The sequence below is a fragment of the Dermochelys coriacea genome, chromosome 1, assembly GCF_009764565.3.
Source record: "Dermochelys coriacea isolate rDerCor1 chromosome 1, rDerCor1.pri.v4, whole genome shotgun sequence".
NCBI classification, from domain to species: Eukaryota; Metazoa; Chordata; order Testudines; family Dermochelyidae; genus Dermochelys; species Dermochelys coriacea.
The window spans coordinates 115,112,264-115,132,086 of record NC_050068.2 but is presented as its reverse complement, the minus strand read 5'-3'; the positions used below and the strand labels follow the sequence as shown (position 1 = coordinate 115,132,086).

Genomic DNA, 19,823 nt, shown 5'->3' with positions numbered 1-19,823 from the left:
TCAGCTTCATTCTAAACTCACATCACAATGCTTGTCAATATTGTTATTTTTGTGGTTTTTTTGGGGGGGAAGGGGCTGTTTTAAGACTTGTGGGATAGATCCATCCTGCAGTAAAAAGAAAACTATAATAGTAGAAATGATTTATCTGTTTTGTTATTCTTTCCAATAACTTTTAACAAAATCTTCACTGAGAAACTCTCAGCTTCATTTGCAATACTGCAGTTACATTCTCCACAAAGACAGTTTTGTGTCTTTTCTTTACACTTTGAAAAAGTCCCAGTCATCTGAAATATTAAAATGTTACTACCTACCTTTATCAGCCATTAAAGAGCGTCTAGTTTAAAAACACAGAAGATAAGTATATTGGATAACACCCACACTCCCTAAATCCATAAAACTCCGTTGAAAAGTTCATCCTGAATAATTCCTGAATACTTTTGTCTGAGATTTGTTGAACTCAGTCCAAGTTTTGGGATTCTTGAATGTCAACACATGGAAATATCTTCTCAGGGTATTAGAAAGATGTTAGAATAAAAGTGCATTCTAGAGAGGGGCAGAAATATGATTTCAGTTTATCAGGTCAATCAGACTCCCTCCCTTCCCTGTTCTGTGTGTTTATGAACTATAGAAAAGTTGGCACTGAATTTAGCATTTCATAGATTATTGCCTGTTCCCTGCCATACGTAGCAAAACCTTCTCTCCTATCTCCTTAAGGGGCCCTCCCAGTGACTTTTCAGTTGGGTTGGGTATGATGCGAGGTCCACTGAGGATTCACTACTTTGTGTCAGCAACTCTTGTCAGGCCTAACATACTCACTACACCTTACACACCAATGTCATAATTTGGATCTAGAAGGTATCATATAATATATCATTTTAGAATTAATGACACACTGCTGATTAATATCATTGTGAAATGCGCGTGTTAACACTATATGAGGAATTATGGATGTTCACTGAGTCTGTGACCAAAGGGAGAAAGAAGTTTTCTCACAGACAGGAGCGAAGGCAGCTATCTACCTGTCTCCAATGTAAATTAAGCAAGGTGTGACCAAAGACAAAGAAAAACACATTTACTTGCAAGGTAAACAAAGCCACCAGGTGAGCCCTAACTACTTAACAATCAGTGGGGGTTGGAGATTGCACCGCCAGGAAGCCTTCCTGCCTCTTGAAGCAGGGCCAATGAACTCTGGGAAGATATAAGCAGGGAGACAAGGCCATTTTGGCATCCATCACTTGAGGATTTAAAGGGGTCAGAGCTCTTGAAATCACAGAACGCTGGATTTTTCAACCAAGGGGGTTGAAGTCTCTGGGAATTGAGAAACTTGCTGAAATTAAGTTTTAGTCTTAAAAGCGTATTTTTACTTTTGTTTGCTTGTGACCCCTTCTAGCTTAGTGATCCTTGTTATCGCTTAAACGGAGGACTTCTTGTTTAATAAACTTGTGTTACTTTTATGATAAACCAATTCAGTGCTGTGATTAAAATAGTGTTTCTCAAACCCCAATTAAATGAATGAGCTGCAGTTCCCTGTCTCATTAAAGGAGAAGTGAACTTAACTTCTGTATATGATCCAGGAGAGGGCTGGACACAGCAGGGCAGACAGTTTTGGGGAAATGCAGTGCGGGGTGGGTGGGGGGGAATGGGGTTACTCTGCAAAAAGGAGCTGGATGCTATGGTGTGACTTGCATGCTGTCTATTGGTGTTAGGGCTGTTCGCCACAGCACTATAGCATTAAAAGCATGCAGAGTGGCAGGACAGGTGGTGACATAACCCCTTACTGGTCTGCATTGAACCCTAAAGCGTCACAGTGGGTGAATGAATTGGGAAGAGAAGAACTGGCATTTGTAACATTTTTTGAGAGTCCAATCTCCTGACCGTACCCCTTCATACGTGCCTAGTCCTTAGATCCCCAGTGCACTTCCATGCCCCCCCAATTACATTTCCACCATCCTAGCTCAACTCTCCATTATAATTCCACCATGAAAATCATAGTTGTGCAAACTGCTTATTGGCAATGGTTTGTGATTGTTACATGAGCAATTTGGACATGGAAAATGTATATATGAATGTCTGAGATAAGTGGCTTAACTATTACATTCTAAACTGGACTAGGAAGGTTTTGAGATTATTTCTGTGGTCCTATACATAGACTACAGGATTGTACCCTATTCAATATGGTTTTGAAAATACAGGCCACTCTTGGGTTCAGCTGAGCCATGCTCAGTGCAGAATCGGAGGGGAATGGGCAAAGATGACCTTATGCCATGTTTGCAGCTCTATGATTCCAGGGCCAGAATTTGTCTGGTTGCATAACGCCCAGATGGGGAGAAGCTAGGTGGTGCTATAAAAGAAGGAAGTCTGGAGCTGCAGGGAGAGAGATAAGAGCTTTGCTATCACGCTCTGAGAACTATAGGGTAGAGAGACTTGCAGGAAGCCCAGGGAGAGAAGATGGTTGGAAGACATGGTACTAGAGTAAGGTCCTGTGGCTGACCCTGACACAAAGGCAGGAACTGGACCTGTGGGAAGGAGCTCTGGGAGGTGTAGCTCATTACAAAGAGCCTGCGAAAGGGCTGGGAGAAAGGCCAGAGGAAAGGCTAATAGTAGGAAGGAATCCAGGGAGGCTCTGATCAGGTGTCTGGCAAAGCAGATCTTGGCTGTTGATCCTAGGGTCCCTGGACTGGAAGCCAGCACAGTAGCTGAACTTGGGTTCCTCTACCAGCCTTGAGAAGGTGGCATGAAGCTCCCCGACATACAGGAATAAGGATGATTTAAAACCCTGATTGAAGGATATAAATACCATCAGGCCCAGGGTCAGGGACCAGAGACCTGGCCTTGGAATTACTTATTAGATTTTCTGTTACCCCAGAAGAGGATGGGACTAAAATGAGACCTAGCCAGAGAGCTGAGTCATGAAATGGGGCAAACTGCCACAGCACCATAGTGACCGTTGCCAGAGGGAACTAGAGAGGAAACAGCTGCTACATCATGCTCAACTGCAAAGAGATCTGAGTGGTTAGTCCCCTACTACAGTCGTGCAGAACACAATGCCATCCACAGCCTCAGAAATAACCCTGACATTATAATCAAAGAGGCTGATAAAGGAGGTGCTGTTGTCATCATGAACAGGTCTGACTACCAAAAGGAGGCTGCCAGACAACGCTCCAATACCAAATTCTACAGGCCACTTTCCTCAGATCCCACTGAGGAATACACTAAGAAACTGCACCATCTACTCAGGACACTTCCTACACTAACACAGGAACAAATCAACATACCCTTAGAGCCCCGACTGGGGTTATTCTATCTACTTCCCAAGATCCACAAACCTGGAAATCCTGGATGCCCCATCATCTCAGGTATTGGCACTCTCACTGAAGGACTGTCTGGATACGTGGACTATCTACTCAGACCCTATGCCATCTGCACTCCCAGCTATCTCCATGACACCACTGATTTCCCAAGAAAACTACAATGCATTGGTGATCTTCCAGAAAACACCATTCTAGTCACCATGGATGTAGAGGCTCTCTACACAAACATCCCACACACAGATGGAATACAAGCTGTCGGGAACAGTATCCCTGATGATGCCACAGCACAATTGGTTGCTGAGCTCTGTGACTGAGCTCTGTGACTTTATCCTCATGCACAATTTCAAATTTGGTGACAATATATACCTCCAGACCAGTGGCACTGCTATGGGTACCTGCATGGCCCCACAATATGCCAACATTTTTATGGCTGCCTGGAACAAGGCTTCCTCAGCTCTTGTCCACTCACGCCCCTTCTCTACCTACGTTACATTGATGACATCTTCATCATCTGGACCCATGGAAAGGAAACCCTGGAAGAATTCCACCACGATTTCAACAGCTTCCACCCCCCATCAACCTCAGCCTGGACCAATCTACACGGGAGGTCCACTTCCTAGACACCACAGTGCAAATAAGTGATGGTCACGATAACAGCGCCCTATACCGAAAACCCACCGACCGCTATGCGTACCTTCATGCCTGCAGCTTCCATCCTGGACACATCACACAATCCATTGTCTACAGCCAAGCGCTGAGGTACAACCACATTTGCTCCAGCCCCTCAGACAGAGACGAATGCTTACAAGATCTTCACCAAGCATTCTCAAAACTAAGATACTCACATGAGGAAATAAGGAAACAGATCAACAGAGCCAGACGTGTCCCTCCTACGAGACAAGCCCAAGAAAGAAACCAACAGAACTCCACTGGCCATCACATACAGTCCTCAGCTAAAACCTCTCCAGCTCATCATCAGTGATCTACAACCCATCCTGGACAATGATCCCTCACTTTCACAGGCCTTGGGAGGCAGGCCAGTCCTCACCCACAGACAACCTGCCAACCTGAAGCATATTCTCACCAGCAATGACACACCGCACCATAGTAACTCTAACTCAGGAACCAATCCATGCAACAAACTTCGATGCCAACTCTGCCTACATATCTACACCAGCGACACCATCAGAGGACCTAACCAGATCAGCCACACCATCACCGGTTCATTCACCTGCATGTCCACCAATGTAATATATGCCATCATGTGCCAGCAATGCCCCTCTGCTATGTACATCGGCCAAACTGGACAGTCCCTATGTAAAAGGATTAATGGACACAAATCAGATATTAGGAATGGCAATATACAAAAACCTGTAGGAGAACACTTCAATCTCCCTGGACACAAAATAGCAGATTTAAAGGTAGCCATTCTGCAGAAACTTCAGGACCAGACTTCAAAGAGAAACTGCTGAGCTTCAGTTCATTTGCAAATTTGACACCATCAGCTCAGAATTAAACAAAGACTGCGAATGGCTAGCCAACTACAAAAGCAGTTTCTCCTCCCTTGGTGTTCACGCCTCAACTGCTAGAAGAGGGCCTCATCCTCCTTGATTGAACTAACCTTGTTATCCCTAGCCTGATTCTTGCTTGAATATTTATTCCTGCCTCTGGGAATTTCCACTACATGCATTTGACAAAGTGGGTATTCACCCACGAAAGCTTATGCTCCAATACGTCTGTTAGTCTATAAGGTGCCACAGGACTCTTTGTCATTTCTACTACAGGGAGGAATTCCTGGGTAGCCAGTTGTTAGTTTTATGGACACTTTCTGCTGCAAGAGTGTATGAGACATGCATGTTGTCTATTTCATAGCTCCCCTTCCTCCCCATGTTACTTGGGTAGTGTTTTTATTGTTAAATGAACAGCTAAAATATTAACATTTATCACTTGGAGAGAAACTCAGTAACATTTTTAACCTATTAAACACAAGGTTGATGTTCTAAGTTTCCCCTAGATGGCAAAAAATACTCTCCAGTTTCACTTCACTTCCATTCAAATAATCCTAATGCTAGCTGTGTAAAGCAGGTAATTATTAATAGCCCTTTTAACCCATAGAGAAACTGAGACAGGGAGGTTAAACCCTAAGTTTTCAAAAGTGACCCTTTAATTTTGGGTATTTCACTCTTTGGGTGTCCAGCATTGGAACCCTAGAGCCTCATGTTCAGAGGTGCTGAGCATCCGCAACGCCAGCCAATGGGAGCTGTGATTACTCAGCGCCTTGGAAAAGTGGACCTGGGCATAATCAAGTTAGGGATCCAAAATTACTGGATATTCTTGGAAATCTGGACCGAAGCACTTCCTGACAAGTGTTGAGCACTTTCAATTCCCCTGGATCTCCAAGGAGGTGCTTAGCACTTTGGAAGGTCAGGTTCTTAATTACCTAGTCAATAAGATGTTATGGAGCAGACATCTTCTACCCATATCCCACTATAATGTGGTAGGGATCCCTTGTGAGGAGGGTGCATGCTTTATGTAGGGAATGGACCTATCCAATCTATTTTGGCAGAAGTGATGTCAAAGAAACACAAGTCCAAGGTACCTTGCAATCACAGCCAATTGGTTTTTTGCATTCCTCACAAGTGTTGGAGTAAAGGCTCTCATAACACTTCACACAATAGGGGCTCTCCTCTCTCAGGATGTATTTCTTGCCAAACAGGGACTCCTTGCAGTAGTGACAGTCAAAGCGTTCAGTCATTTTGGTGTCTAGAATCCTGTCCTGTCATGAAGAAGAAAACAAGCAGGTTCAGACTTATGACTTATTATCTTGAACTCCAAAGAAAGAAACAAGATGGCATAGATCCCCTTCAGACCTATTGCATTGTACCACACCTATACTTAATTTAATGCTAAGTAATTTCAAACACCTTTTTATTAATTAATTAATTAAATCCTCATGTGAGGGGAAATCAGGAACATAAGGATAGCTGTGCTGGGTCAGACCAGTGATCTTTCTAGTCCAGCACCCTGTCTCTGATGGCCAGTGCCAAATGTCTCCCAGGAAGGTGCAAGTATCCTCATAATGGACAGTAATGAAATAATCTGCCCACAGGAAGTTTTCTTCCACAATAATGCTTACAAAGTTTGATTCAGCAGAATGGTCTTGCTTGGTGAACAACCTGGTTAATCTGAGCTGTTTCATTCAGTGTACGAGTTGAGCATTTCTTGCCGTGAAGAATTTTCAAGCTGTTTAGTGGATTATATCATTCAGATCTGAAGTGAGCTTTCCGCACATACAGAGACACAGTACAGACCCGTTTATGCGCAAATCTGCTTAAAGCGCAGTAGCGCCATACCTCCCAGTGCTACCTATTTAACACGTGAGATTCATTAACACGCAGTACAGGAACTTGCTATGTAGCACTACAAATTTGCCCACTAACTCACTGACATAGAAATTGTCAGGAAGTGCGGCACGGAAACATGTTGTATGTCTTTACCAATATTGGTAAAGACGTATCACACATGCTTAGTCATTGTCACACTAGAGAGATATATAATATATAGTAGTTATATAGTAATTTATATACTACATTAGAAAATTTTAACCACAGGCTAATATGATGGCAGAGGGCAAGTGTCAGCGTTCCTACACTGCAGAAGAAAAGCTAGCTGTAATAGATCGACTAAATAGCGGAGAAACCTAGGCCAAAGTTTCAAAAGATGTTGGGACTGCCGAATCGACTCTCCAAGGATGGCTAAAAATGAATCTAAATGGAATGGCTTTGTACAAGATATCAAATCTGCCACAGGGCTTAAGTGAAAATGTGTGTGCTACTCAGCAAACCTCACAACAGACAAAGCCATGCACATGGGGTTTGCTCAGGAAAAACTGAAAGGAATGCTGCTAAGTGGGCCAATCCTTCAAGCCCAAGTGACAACATTTGGAAATGTAACAGGGGATGAATCATTCCAAGCCAGCAAGGGGTTTATAAGTTGTTTTAAAAAGCATCCTGGCATAGCACAGGTATCGATTTCTGGAGAAAGCCGATCAGCCGATGAATCGGCCGCGAACGTGATTCCCGCCGAGTTAAAATCTGCTTTACAACACGAAGACTACCATGAAGAACAACTTTATAATTGTGATGAAACAGTTTTATTTGCAAAACTGCTACCTAATAAGACTTTAGCCTTTAATTACGAGACACAGAAAACAGCTGGATTTAAAAAGATAAAAGATCGTGTGACTCTTCTTTTTTGTAGTAATAAGACGGGCAGCCATAAGCTTGCCCCTCCTCTTGTTGGCCGCTTTCATAACCCTCTCTGCTTTAGTCACCTCAATAGAGCCAAACTGCCAATAATATACGCTAATAGCAAAAATGCTTGGATGACGAGACACATTTTCAACAACTGGTTCCACAATAGCTTTGTTCCAGCTGTTTGTAAGCATCTGCGGTTGAAGAAACTCGAAGCCCAAAGCACTTTTGCTACTTGACAATTGTCCAGCCCATCCTCCAGCCGAATCACTGGTTTCGGTGATTGTGTCATGCACGTCTTCAGGCATTTCCGAACTCCTGAAACAGTTAAACATGAAGGAAATTATTTATTTAGTTAAAAAAGCTTGGGATGGAGTAAAACAAAAGTCCATTGAAAACTGCTGGATAAAAGCTCTCGGTGATGCCTTTTCTGTCAAAGACGGCTCAGACTCAGAAAACTCCAGCAGAGGCACTGATTCAGAGCCAGACTTTGAAGGATTTTTGGAAGAATATATCCTACAAATACGCACGCAGACAAAAGAGGATAAAGGTAAACTTCTCTTTCAAATGATAAAAGATTTTAGTTTGGATATGTCGCCGGAAATCATTACCGAGTGGCTGGAGATGGATGAATATTGCCCGACTTCAGAATTTCTGTCCGAGGAAGAAATATTAACGGGCTGCGAGGCTACGTCAAACCGCGAAAGTGATGGTGAGAATTCTAATAACGCAGGCCTAAATGACAATGATGACGAGGACGAGGAGGATGTCATTGAAAAGGTCAAAATTTTGCCCACAGAAGCCCTTAGTGCTGTAGAAACTGTTGTAAGATTTATGGAGGAGCAAAATGTGGAAAATATTAAAATCATTCATCTGCGGCGAATGAAAGACTGCATAAGAGAGAAAAAAAATGTGAGCCAGAAAAAGCAGAAAATAACGGCGTTTTTTTTCTAAGTGAATCATAGACACTTTTTTCAGCACGGCCCTCTTAACCCGCAGTCCGTTAACACGCAGTCGTGATGGCTTGACTCCCGACATCCGCGCGTTAATGGGTCTGTACTGTAGTTGAGTCAAATATGATGGGGAGACAGAGTGCTTTCTGTGTGAGATGTGGCCAGTACCACTGCCAAAGGTCCTGGGAATGGTGTGCAGACTGCAACTGGGAATTCAGTTATGCTCCTGTAGCTATACAGTAATTATAGCAGCAATCATAAGATAAAAGGGTAAGGAACTGATAGCACAAATGCGAGATCTGTAGGCCTAGATCTATAAGAATAGCTTAAGCAGTTACCATAAGTATAAGGCCTTTCAGCCTGCATAATAGCAGTTACTCAATAAGCTAGCATAAGTAAGTAAACTAATGGTGATCTTAAGTCACAGGATGGCATAAGATTCTGTTTATTGTTTTGTAACAGTCACAAGCGTTGCAAGAAGACAGTCTGTACCTACCAGTTTTAGAGTATTTTTTGAGGAAATATTGCAGATGCCTAACCACAGGTAACCATAGTAATTCAATTGATGTATGTTAATAACCTTTGCTTAATTAATATAGTAGCTATAGGCTAAGGGCGCTCTAATATTAAGGGCAAGGAAGTTAAGGTATGGTAAAGGAGGGAAGAGCTATTCATACATATGCATAAGGACCATCAAGGTCTATAAAACATCTGGTCTCAGGTACAGCCGTTGGGACTTCTTCATTGGCATGCCAGAATCAGACTAAGATCTGTCTCAACTTCTAGAGCTCTCCCCAAGAAAAAAGTGAGTACGTGCCTGTAATTGTGCTGGCTGCCTTAACAGTGTTCTATTACATCACTTTACTTGTCTGGGTTGGTTCACTGATTGGATTAATTATTTTAATAATAACAATTTTACAATCACAGAAGGTCTTCCCGGAGTGTGAGTGGTGTTATCACTGGCGTGTCCCAGGGGGCTCTCAAAGCAGTAATTATGATAATACTGGGCCTGATCTTGGGACAAGAACCTACTGAATTTCAGAGGGTTAATTGGATTCTAAATCAATAACCTAGTCAATGGAACTGCAATACTCGTTTTGGATGCTGAAAGCTAGCAAGGATCTGCTGGGGCCATTATTAGATAATGAACCTTGCTATCCCACAGGAAGGCATTGACAACCAGTCTTCTTTTAAAGAAATGATTATTAGGATCTCACTAAGAAATCACTTTTTGACTCTGACAATCATTCTAGTTCTCAACTAGACTCCAGTCTTCCTCATAAAAGAATGATTATTCAGAAGGTTGTAGAGAAGGGAACTCAAATGAGATCCAGAGTCCTCTGGTCATCTTGGCATCTAATGAATTTGGTTGAGGCCTGGCTATTGTACAGACACTATACTGATCGTGTTGTTTTATGCTTCCTTCTGGAGATGTGGGTGAAGACCAGGTGTCTATGCTGAGTCTTTTCGCTCTGTCAGTGGGATTTTGTACCACTCAGCTGTTGACGCACCTATGGCATAGGCTAGCGGGGTCACTTTTGAATGCTTCCATTCCTTCTTTTTGAGAGATCCCAGTAAGTAGTGCTGTGCAATTGCTAACCTGCACTGAGCCATGGGGTGGCTTCAGTGGCTATTTCTATTCAGCTTGTTTATGGGCCACTAGATGGGTTAGAAAGGAGGTATGAGCTGGTCTGTAGATGACACCCATTCCTATATCTATTCCTCTGATCCTATCCAATGCAGTTGACTGATTTATCCAGTGTCTATGAGAGACTTGGACATAAAGGAGAGTTACCTATCTGAGATTCAGTTCAAATAAGATTGAATTAATGCTTATAGACTGGATAAGCAACTGAAAGAAATAGCCGAGATTATGTCCGCTTCCCTGCATGAGGAATACTTACTCTTTTATTCAGGTTCACAAACTGGTGGTATTATTGAACCCCACCATTCATTCTGAATATGCAGATAGCAGCTGTTTTTATTATTTGCCTTTGGTTAGAAGGCTGAGAGTTCCTTTTTGGACTTTGTTACAATTATCAATGTCTTTTCAAATTAATTGCTGCATTGCGAGCAGTATGCAACTACACCTTAAAACACCATTCAAAAATTACTTCAGAGTGTGTAACTGTCTGCCTATGAAGTGGTTTCCCATGTGGACTGCAGTATACCTGTGCACCATACTCAAACTGATTGCCCGTTGGTTTCTAGATGAAGATTTAAACTGCTTTTGGTCTATAAAGCCTTAAATGGTTTGGGTCCTAAAAACTGAAGTGACCATCTTTCTTACCTGTGACTCCAGGGAAGCTGTATTCAGCTGAGGTTCTCATGCTCACAGCCCCCTGGTTTAAAGAGAAGGAGGATAACTGCAAAATCTCCCAAAGTTTGGGCCTCTAGAGTCAGAACTCAAGTTTTGGTTCAGACAGGATTCACTCATGAAGTTGGGATTGAGATCAAAACTTCCTAAAAGTTCAGGGATGTTTAGATTTGAGGATTTGGTTGGATCCAATCTTTGCTCTATAGTGCTATGGGCACACTTGCAGCCTCTTCTGCGGGGGAAAAAAATTAAAAGTAAGCTCATAAGAACTAAAAGAAAAAGAGTACTTGTGGCACCTTAGAGACTAACAAATTTATTTGAGCATAAGCTTTCATGAGCTACAGCTCACTTCATCGGATGCATTCCCGATTAAGTGAGCTGTAGCTCACGAAAGCTTATGCTCAAATAAATTTGTTAGTCTCTAAGGTGCCACAAGTACTCCTTTTCTTTTTGCGAATACAGACTAACACGGCTGCTACTCTGAAACCTCTCATAAGAACTGCCACACTCGGTCAGACCAATAGTCCGTCCAGCTCAGAATCCTGTCCCTGACAGTGACCAGTACCAGAGCTTCAGGGGGAGTATAGAGAACAGGGCAGTTGGAGTGACCCATCCCTGTCTTCCATTCCTCACTTCTGGCATTCAGAGATTTAGGTCTGTCCCAAATTTGGGGTTGCATCCCTGACCATCTTGGCTAATAGCAACTGATGGACCTATCCTCCATGAACATATTTAGTTCTTTTTTTGAACCCACTTATACTTCTGGCTATCACAACATCCCAGGATAAGGAGTTCCACAAGTTAACTGGGCAGTGTGTAAAAAAGTACATCCTCTTCTTTGTATTAAACCTTCTGCCTAATAATTTTTTCAGAAGACCCCTTGTTTTTGTATTGTGGGAATAACACTTCTCTAACTTTTTCCACACCATTCATGCTTTGTTAGACCTCTGTCATATCATATCACATATCATCATAATCGGGCCTATCTAATGAGAAGTGAGAATGGCAAAATAAATTATTTGTTTTAGATTTATAAAAGATGCTCACAACTCAACAGGCTCCTGTCCTGTGCACTGGCATTAAGCTGGAGAGGGGCCCAGAGGTGGGCAAACTATGGCCTGCGGGACCGTCCTGCCCGGCCCTTGAGCTCCTGGCCAGGGAGATTAGCCCCGAACCCCTCCCCCGCTGTTTCCCCTCACCTGCAGCCTCAGCTCACCGTGCTGCCAGCACTTTGGGCAGCGATAAGGAGGTGTTAGTACCATTATACAAGGCACTGGTGAGACCTCACCTGGAATACTGTTTGCAGTTCTGGTCTTGGCTTGTTTAGCCTAACCAAAAGAAGCTTGAGGGGAGATATGATTGCTCTCTATAAATATATCAGAGGGATAATACCAGAGAGGGAGAAGAATTACTTAAACTCAGTACCAATGTGGTCACAAGAATAAATGGATATAAACTGGTCATTGGGAAGTTTAGACTTCAAATTAGACGAAGGTTTCTATCCATCAGAGGAGTGAAGTTTTGGAATAGCCTTCCAAGGGAAGCAGTGGGGGTAAAAAAATCTATCTGGCTTTAAGATTAAACTCGATAAGTATATGGAGGAGATGTATGATGGGATAACATGATTTTGGTAACTAATTGATCTTTAAATATTCATGGTAAATAGGCCCAATGGCCTGTGATGGGATGTTAGATGGGGTGGGATCTGAGTTACTACAGAGAATTCTTTCCTGGGTATCTGGCTGGTGAATCTTGCCCATATGCTCAGGGTTTAGCGGATAGCCATATTTGGGGTAGGGAAGGAATTTTCCTCCAGGGCAGATTGGAAGAGGCCTTGGAGGGTTTTCGCCTTCCTCTGTAGCATGGGGCATGGGTCACTTGCTGGAGGATTTTCTGCCCCTTGGAATCTTTAAACCATGATTTGAGGACTTCAATAGCTCAGACATAAGTGAGAGGTTTTTCGTAGGAGTGGGTGGATGAGATTCTGTGGCCTGCATTGTGCAGGAGGTCAGACTAGATGATCATAATGGTCCCGTCTGACCTTAATATCTATGAATCTAAGAGCCGATAGATGTAGTGTATTAAATTGCTCCCAGTAGGAATGTGCTACTTATGGAGCACCAGAACTGGCAGCCATAAGTAGTGCACATATGTAGCACATTCCTATGGGGAGCAATTTAATACACTACACCTGGGTAGGGAAAGCTGTGCCTCCTCAAACAGCCTGGCCTCCGCCCCTTGTCCACCCCCTCCCACTTCCTGGCCCCTGACTGCCCCATTCAGAACCCCTGACCCATCCAATCTCCCCTGCTTCTTGTCCCATGACCGCCCCCTCCCAGGACCCCCTGCCACCAACCACCCCCGCAGCACCCCACCCCCTATCCAACCCCCACTCCCTGTCCCCTGACTTCCCCGCCCCCTATCCACACCCTCGCCCCTTGATAGGCCCCCTGGGACTCCCACCCCATCCAATCCCCCCGTTCCCTGACCCGACTGCCCCCTGGGACTCCCTGCCCCTTATGCAACACCCCTCGCTCCCCACCCTCTTACCATGCCGCTCAGAGGACTAGGACTGGCAGCCATAAGTAGTACACCGTAAGTAACACATTCCTACGGGGAGCAATTTAATACACTACACCAGCCCTCCATACAGTTTCGGAACCCCAGTGTGGCCCTCAGGCCAAAAAGTTTTCCCACCTCTGGCCTAGACAGTGGGTGAATGATACTGCTATTTAGGGCTTGTCTACGCTTAAAACACTGCAGCAGTGCAGCTGTAGCACTTCGGTGAAGATGCTACCTGTGCCAACAGGAGGGGTTCTCCCATCGGCATAGGTACTCCACCTCCCCGGGAGGCAGTAGCTAGATCCCATTGACCTAGTGCTGTCTACACCAGGGCTTAGGTCAGTTTAACTGCATCACTCAGGAGTGTGGATTTTTTCACACCCCTGAGCGACGTCCTTATTCTGCCCTAATTTCGTCATGTAGACCAGGCCTTAATAAACTAAACAGATTGCTTCACTCTTTAACTAGAACTCCCTCTTCTTGTCTGGTATCATGGATAGAGCATAAGCTCTTTGGGTCAGGAACTGTCTTTTTATTGTTTTCTTCAGTGCGTAACACAACAAAGCCTCCAGCTGCTACCATACACAGGTGCCGGCTTCCTCCGGGCCCCATGGGTGCTCAATCCCCTGCCCTCCCACTTCCTGCCCAGTTCGATCCCCTCCCCCGAGCATGCCTCATCCCCGCTCCACCCCCTCCCTGCCAGCGCCTCCCGCATGCCGGAGAACCGTTGATTGCGGCAGGCAGGAGGCACTGGGAGAGGGAGGAGTTGATCGGCTGAGCCACTGGCAGATGGGATGCACTGTGGGGGAGGGCTGCCCGTGAGCACTAAGCATCCACTAATTTTTTCCATGGATGCTCCAGCTCTGGAGCACCCACAGAGTCAGCGCCTTTGCTACCATAATACAAATTAATAATAGTACTGTTGTTATTTACACCAGTACTCATCAAAATCCTAGTAATAAACAAGCCTATCCCATTATAAAATCTCACTTCTACCATGATCTACATCATAAATAAAGCTCCAAAGGAATACAGAAATTCTCAGGCAACCTTTTCTTCACAAGCCTGGAAAAAAAGATGGACACTTCAGCATGCCCAGAATGTTAATATGTCCAGGTCCTGCCATACCAAGTAGGGCAGTCATTGTAAGACAATAATCAAAGAATAATTTAATACATTAACTTTACAATGTGCTTCCTTTCCTTTTTCCCTTGAATAAGCTCATTAGAAGAGAAGTAATTACTAAAATTTACACTGCCACATTGAGAAATACTAAAAAGAAAAACAATGGTAAAAACAAGAGGGAAATATCCTCACTATAAAACGTAGGAGACAAATTATATTAAGAGACTCAATGCTTTTAACTCTCACTGTAATGGCATACTGAGATATGGAATGAAATCCAGGCACTGTTGAAATCAGTGGCAGCTTTGCTATTGACTTCAGTGGGGCCAGGATTCCACCCACAGTCTGTACTCCTGTGAGCATGAGATTCTGCTAACCCTCTGTTTAGAAATTAAGTGCTCGGTGGAGGTGTTCAGACACTTCCCACACATGTGATTCTTTAAAAAAACCGCTGTGTGCATGTAGGATTTTTCAAACCTTTTATTTTCCTTCATTGAAGAAAGGAAGATTTCTGTCTGGCAACTCCACTGACATAGTCCATGAAGACACGGAGCATTTGGAAACTATTTATGTTAATGTTCCAAAGGCTAAAGTGTAAAGATTTATGATGTCCTTTGAAGTTACGATCTACCAGTCTGAACTATACAACAGATTTACTGGCAAGAGATAATCTTTCCCGTAACTTAGCAGTTATGGTCACAATCGTTATCAATCATCTTGTTGCACCATCTGCCTGCAAATTTTCCAAGATCTAATAATTTTTCTGACCAAGACCATAATTCCATGCAGGCAACAGAGGCTAATGTTATTTCTTTTTTTGTTTATTTGAAGAAGAGACTAAATGAACATTTGCCAGAAGCATTAGTTGGAAAAGAAGGCATATAGGGCAGATGGAAATCCACCTGAATCGAGCTGTATGGACCCTAATATGGAATTGATATTGTACAATAAACTAGGGTGATTCTATCGACTGGCTGGCTGATGGGGAGAAGGAGGTAAGATCGCTCACCTTTGAGCGCCTATTTGAGTTCTAAGTAGCCATTGGGCAAGGAGTGCTCGTGCACTCGTGCACTATGGTGAGTGATATGCCTGATTTTCAGGAAGAGGAGCTGACTCTCTTGCTGTAACATGTTCTGGGCCAGATGGATCTATGCCGATTTGCACTGGCTGAGGAGCTGGACTTCCGTGTTTGCTGGGCTTTGTCATTGCACATCATTGCTATTTTAAAGTCTATTTTAGGGCTTTCAGTAGCACCCATGTGGTTCTCAGGAGGGTTAGTCTGGTCTTCAGTATGAGGAACCACAAATGGCTAAAATATGTCAAAGTTGAACGTATGTCAGGCTATGCATCTTTAGTGAAAGATCTCAGTTCTCTGCATGTGCTCCTGTGTGTTGTCTCAGAGGTGGCTGATTTTGTGGCATTTTTGGCAATTAACTGTCCGTGTTTCTAAGTATGTGGTAGTGTCACTTTCATGTGATTCTTCTCTTTCCTGGCATATAGTGCTCTAAAGTTTCCCAGATTTAATCTGCTTTACAGAGCTAATAAAGACATCAGGAGAGTTAAAATACCTGGCGCTAGATTGTACCTAGTCCAGTGTAGAAAGAGGGCAGAAGGGGCTTTTCCTGCTTTCTGCCCCTGGGCAAGGGCTAGGTATAGTCCTGGACCTTGCATCCCTAACATGTAAGGACCAAGGAAGTCTAGCCCCAGCAATGACACTCGACTCACAAATGGATCGATGCAGGGGCAGTGGTCTGTGCTGCACCCTGGGAAAAGGTGCAGTAGTGGGCACTGCTGTGCATGTTCCACAAGCACAGTGTCTCAGAGTGGCTGGTGTTGTACTTCTCCTCCATGAAGGCGCACATTTCCCATCCTTGGCTGTGGGGGAGGGAAAAAGAAGAACTTTTCAAGGATACTTCGATGTTAACCTGTGATCTGAGTACCAACACCCCCATTCCAAGCATAGAGACACCCCATCTTTCTGAAGGTCTCTGACATGGAAACTCCTAGAGGGGAGTGGGCAGAAGCTTCCTCTTTTGCACTTCCTTTCATCATGGGGAAGCATGACTTCAGAAATCTCTTCCATTTGGTGACCTGTGTATCCTGTATAATGACAGCTGTACTAACTCTGTTAACGGGTGCTTAACCACTCTCTGTGTAAACTTTGCTGCTAACTTTCTTTCTCAATTGGCTGGTTGTCCACCTCTTCTTTCTTTTGTCATTTCTTTTGAAGGGGAAGGGAGGGAAGCCTCCTAATACCATGGTACAGTGATCTTATTGTAAGCAGGACCCAAGGGCTTAGTGGGGGAATTCAGTACTGTGCCTTTAAGAAATCAAAGCATCTTAAGATATGGTGTTGCTCTCTTTCAGAACATGCCCAGCCTCAAACCCCAAAATCACTGTAGTCAGACTGTGATCTTGACCAGTAATAGATAGAAGAAAGAAAATCTTTTAACTGTAGATTTGTTCCTCGCTTCATGTGTGGCTGGGGGCGCGTTTCCAAGAATAAACTAAAGAGTTTGGAGCTTGCAAAAAGCATTCTTAAGACCTCCCAGAAGTCATTCAGCAAAACTAGGGAAAGCATGGAAGGGTGCATCACTCTACCTCTCCTATAGATAAATAGAAGGTTTCTCAGTTTGGTACTTTACACAAACATTAAATAATAATGACCTATCTATATATCAAGGTATTTATATAGCCCCTAATACCATAATATCTGAGCACCTCACAATTGTTAATGTAGTTACTCTCTCTGTGCCTCAGTTCCCCACCTGTAAAATGGGGATAATAGTACTTCCCTACTTCACAGGGTGTTGAGACTATTAGTCACTTGTCCATGGTCACACCAGACATCTGTCAGACCAGGGTCTTTGAACCCAGCCTCCTAAGACCTAGGCTAGAAGTCTAATGACATATCAGCTGGATGTCCGGATCCCAGTTGAGTCTCTGTGCTGGTTTTTTATCTCGATATAAGTTATTTTAAAAAGTTACAATCCATTTAACCCCTCAAGTAATTCTGTATCTACTTTTAAAATTATAAGACTTTGAAAATTATAGATCATTTATTCTGCTGAACAAAAATGTTTAAGAATTAAACACATAATGAAGAAGACTTTGGGATGAGATGAAAAACTATACTAAAAAAGAGGGAGAAAGAGTGACTTGTTCTATGCATGGTGGTGCAACATTAACTCACATAAGCCCTGAAATGCAGAAGTTTACGTTCTTATTGCAGTGTTAAACTCGCTCAAGTTGCTTGTACTATTATTAGTGTATACGTTACTACTCAGCAGCCTAATTATTATCATAAACTATTCTATAGAGAGGGGCACGTGCAAATTAACAATGAAATAAGAACCATCACTTTTTAGCTTTCTGACAGGCGGGGTACTTGAATATTCAGCTTTGAAGGAAACCTGCAGTGTTTCCTGATCAAACCTTTTTCTATATACTTATTCACATACATAGCTAAATACTTTTGATATTCTGATTTCTCTGTGGCTGTTGGTGTACCTCTGATTTATTCCCTGGAGGCTGCCAATATCCTACTATCTTCGACCCTCATTTGGGGTAAAATTGCATCACAAATAACTCAGTAAATGTAAATGCAACATAATTTTAATTGTGCAATTTTAAATCAGGCAACAAATGTAAATAAGATCCCCAGTCCTTGGGGCTGACTGAGCTGCCATCTTTCTATCCTCCACCCATTCGCTAAAGCTACCCGGGACCAGTTTATTCCCCAGCACAAGGTGAAACAGCCTCATGCCTGCTCTAACCTACATGAGTTTGTAACCAGCCTCTGGGTGTTGGAGGAATGACATTGAGCAGACCTTATGCCTGCTGGGGATTCCCAGAATGGGGGAACTCCCAGCTGCTATTAAGGCAGCTTTATGGCTCATTTGCAGGGAAGAAAAAGCAAGGACCTCTTCTTAAATGGTCCCAGTTGAACTTCAAAGCCTACCACCTTCCATCTGTGTGTGTTTGCTTGCTGAGGAAGTATCCGAGCGTGTGTTTGCTGGGAGGGCAGGGAGAGAGCCTGAGTGAGTGTCTGATTGGCTGCTAGCCTGCAGGGGGCGGGCATTAGGGTGTCTGTGTGTTTGCGTCAGGGAAGCCTGGCTGTTTAAAAATAGCCAGAGCCTCGCGAACCAGCTGAGCAGCGGGGACAGCAGAGCAGCTCACAGCAGGAGTTTGCCTGGGAGTTCGCCTGGAGTGAGCCCATTGAGGCTTACATCTTGCCAACGTCTCTGAGGAAGCTCATAGTAGGTAGGTGATATGGAAGGGGGGGGGTTCAGCTATTGTGACCTGCACTGGATGTGCCATGTTTGTCTTTCTTCCACAGGACAGAAGCGACTTTGTCTGTACAAAGTGCAAGCTGGTCTCCATATTGGAAGAGAAGATTGAAGGTCTGGAGCAACAGGTAACGACCCTGCGTTGTATACGAGAGACTGAGGATTTTCTGGACCAAACTCAGGATAGCCTTCTAGGGGCACAAAGCTCTAAAGATATAGAGCAGGTTGCACAGAGGAGCCAAGAGGCCAGTGAAGAAGCTTGGCAACATGTGACCTCCAGAAGAGGTAAGCGGAATGTCCGGGTTCCAGTAACACAGACACAGGTAACTAACCGCTTTCATGTTCTCTCCACAGGTACCATTGCGGAGAGTGGACCAGATGATATGTCTGGGGGGAGAAAGCAGAAGGAGACCCCGCTGGTTGGGAGGCATGAGATGCGATGTCCTGAGGTTGGGGGTTCCACGACCACCACTCCCAAGAGGAGAAGGCGGGTGGTGGTGGTCGGGGACTCTCTCCTCCGGGGGACTGAGTCATCTATCTGCCGCCCTGACCGGGAAAACCGAGAAGTCTGCTGCTTGCCAGGGGCTAAGATTCGTGATGTGACGGAGAGACTGCCGAGACTCATCAAGCCCTCGGATCGCTACCCCTTCCTGCTTCTCCACGTGGGCACCAATGATACTGCCAAGAATGACCTTGAGCGGATCACTGCGGACTACGTGGCTCTGGGAAGAAGGATAAAGGAGTTGGAGGCGCAAGTGGTGTTCTCGTCCATCCTCCCCGTGGAAGGAAAAGGCCTGGGTAGGGACCGTCGAATCGTGGAGGTCAACGAATGGCTACGCAGGTGGTGTCGGAGAGAAGGCTTTGGATTCTTTGACCATGGGATGGTGTTCCATGAAGGAGGAGTGCTGGGCAGAGACGGGCTCCATCTTACGAAGAGAGGGAAGAACATCTTTGCCAGCAGGCTGGCTAACCTAGTGAGGAGGGCTTTAAACTAGGTTCACCGGGGGAAGGAG

The 19,823-nt window shown here is 44.2% G+C and overlaps 1 protein-coding gene across 8 annotated transcripts in view; it reads right to left on the bottom strand.

Moving 5' to 3' along the window:
- Window positions 1-19,823, bottom strand: part of FHL2 (four and a half LIM domains 2) — a 74,002-nt gene that overhangs the window by 23,070 nt on the left and 31,109 nt on the right. For 4 of the 8 annotated variants that reach the window (XM_043511948.1, XM_043511838.1, XM_043511913.1 and 1 more), the window contains exon 2: window positions 5,911-6,087. The exons of 3 other annotated variants lie outside the window; for them this stretch is intronic. In XM_043511948.1, the coding sequence (XP_043367883.1) occupies window positions 5,911-6,066 (156 nt within the window). In that variant the 5' untranslated portion in view covers window positions 6,067-6,087. Of the gene's footprint in view, window positions 1-5,910; window positions 6,088-14,577; window positions 14,669-19,823 lie in introns of those variants that run through there. One more of the 8 variants, XM_043512084.1, reaches the window with a different exon arrangement.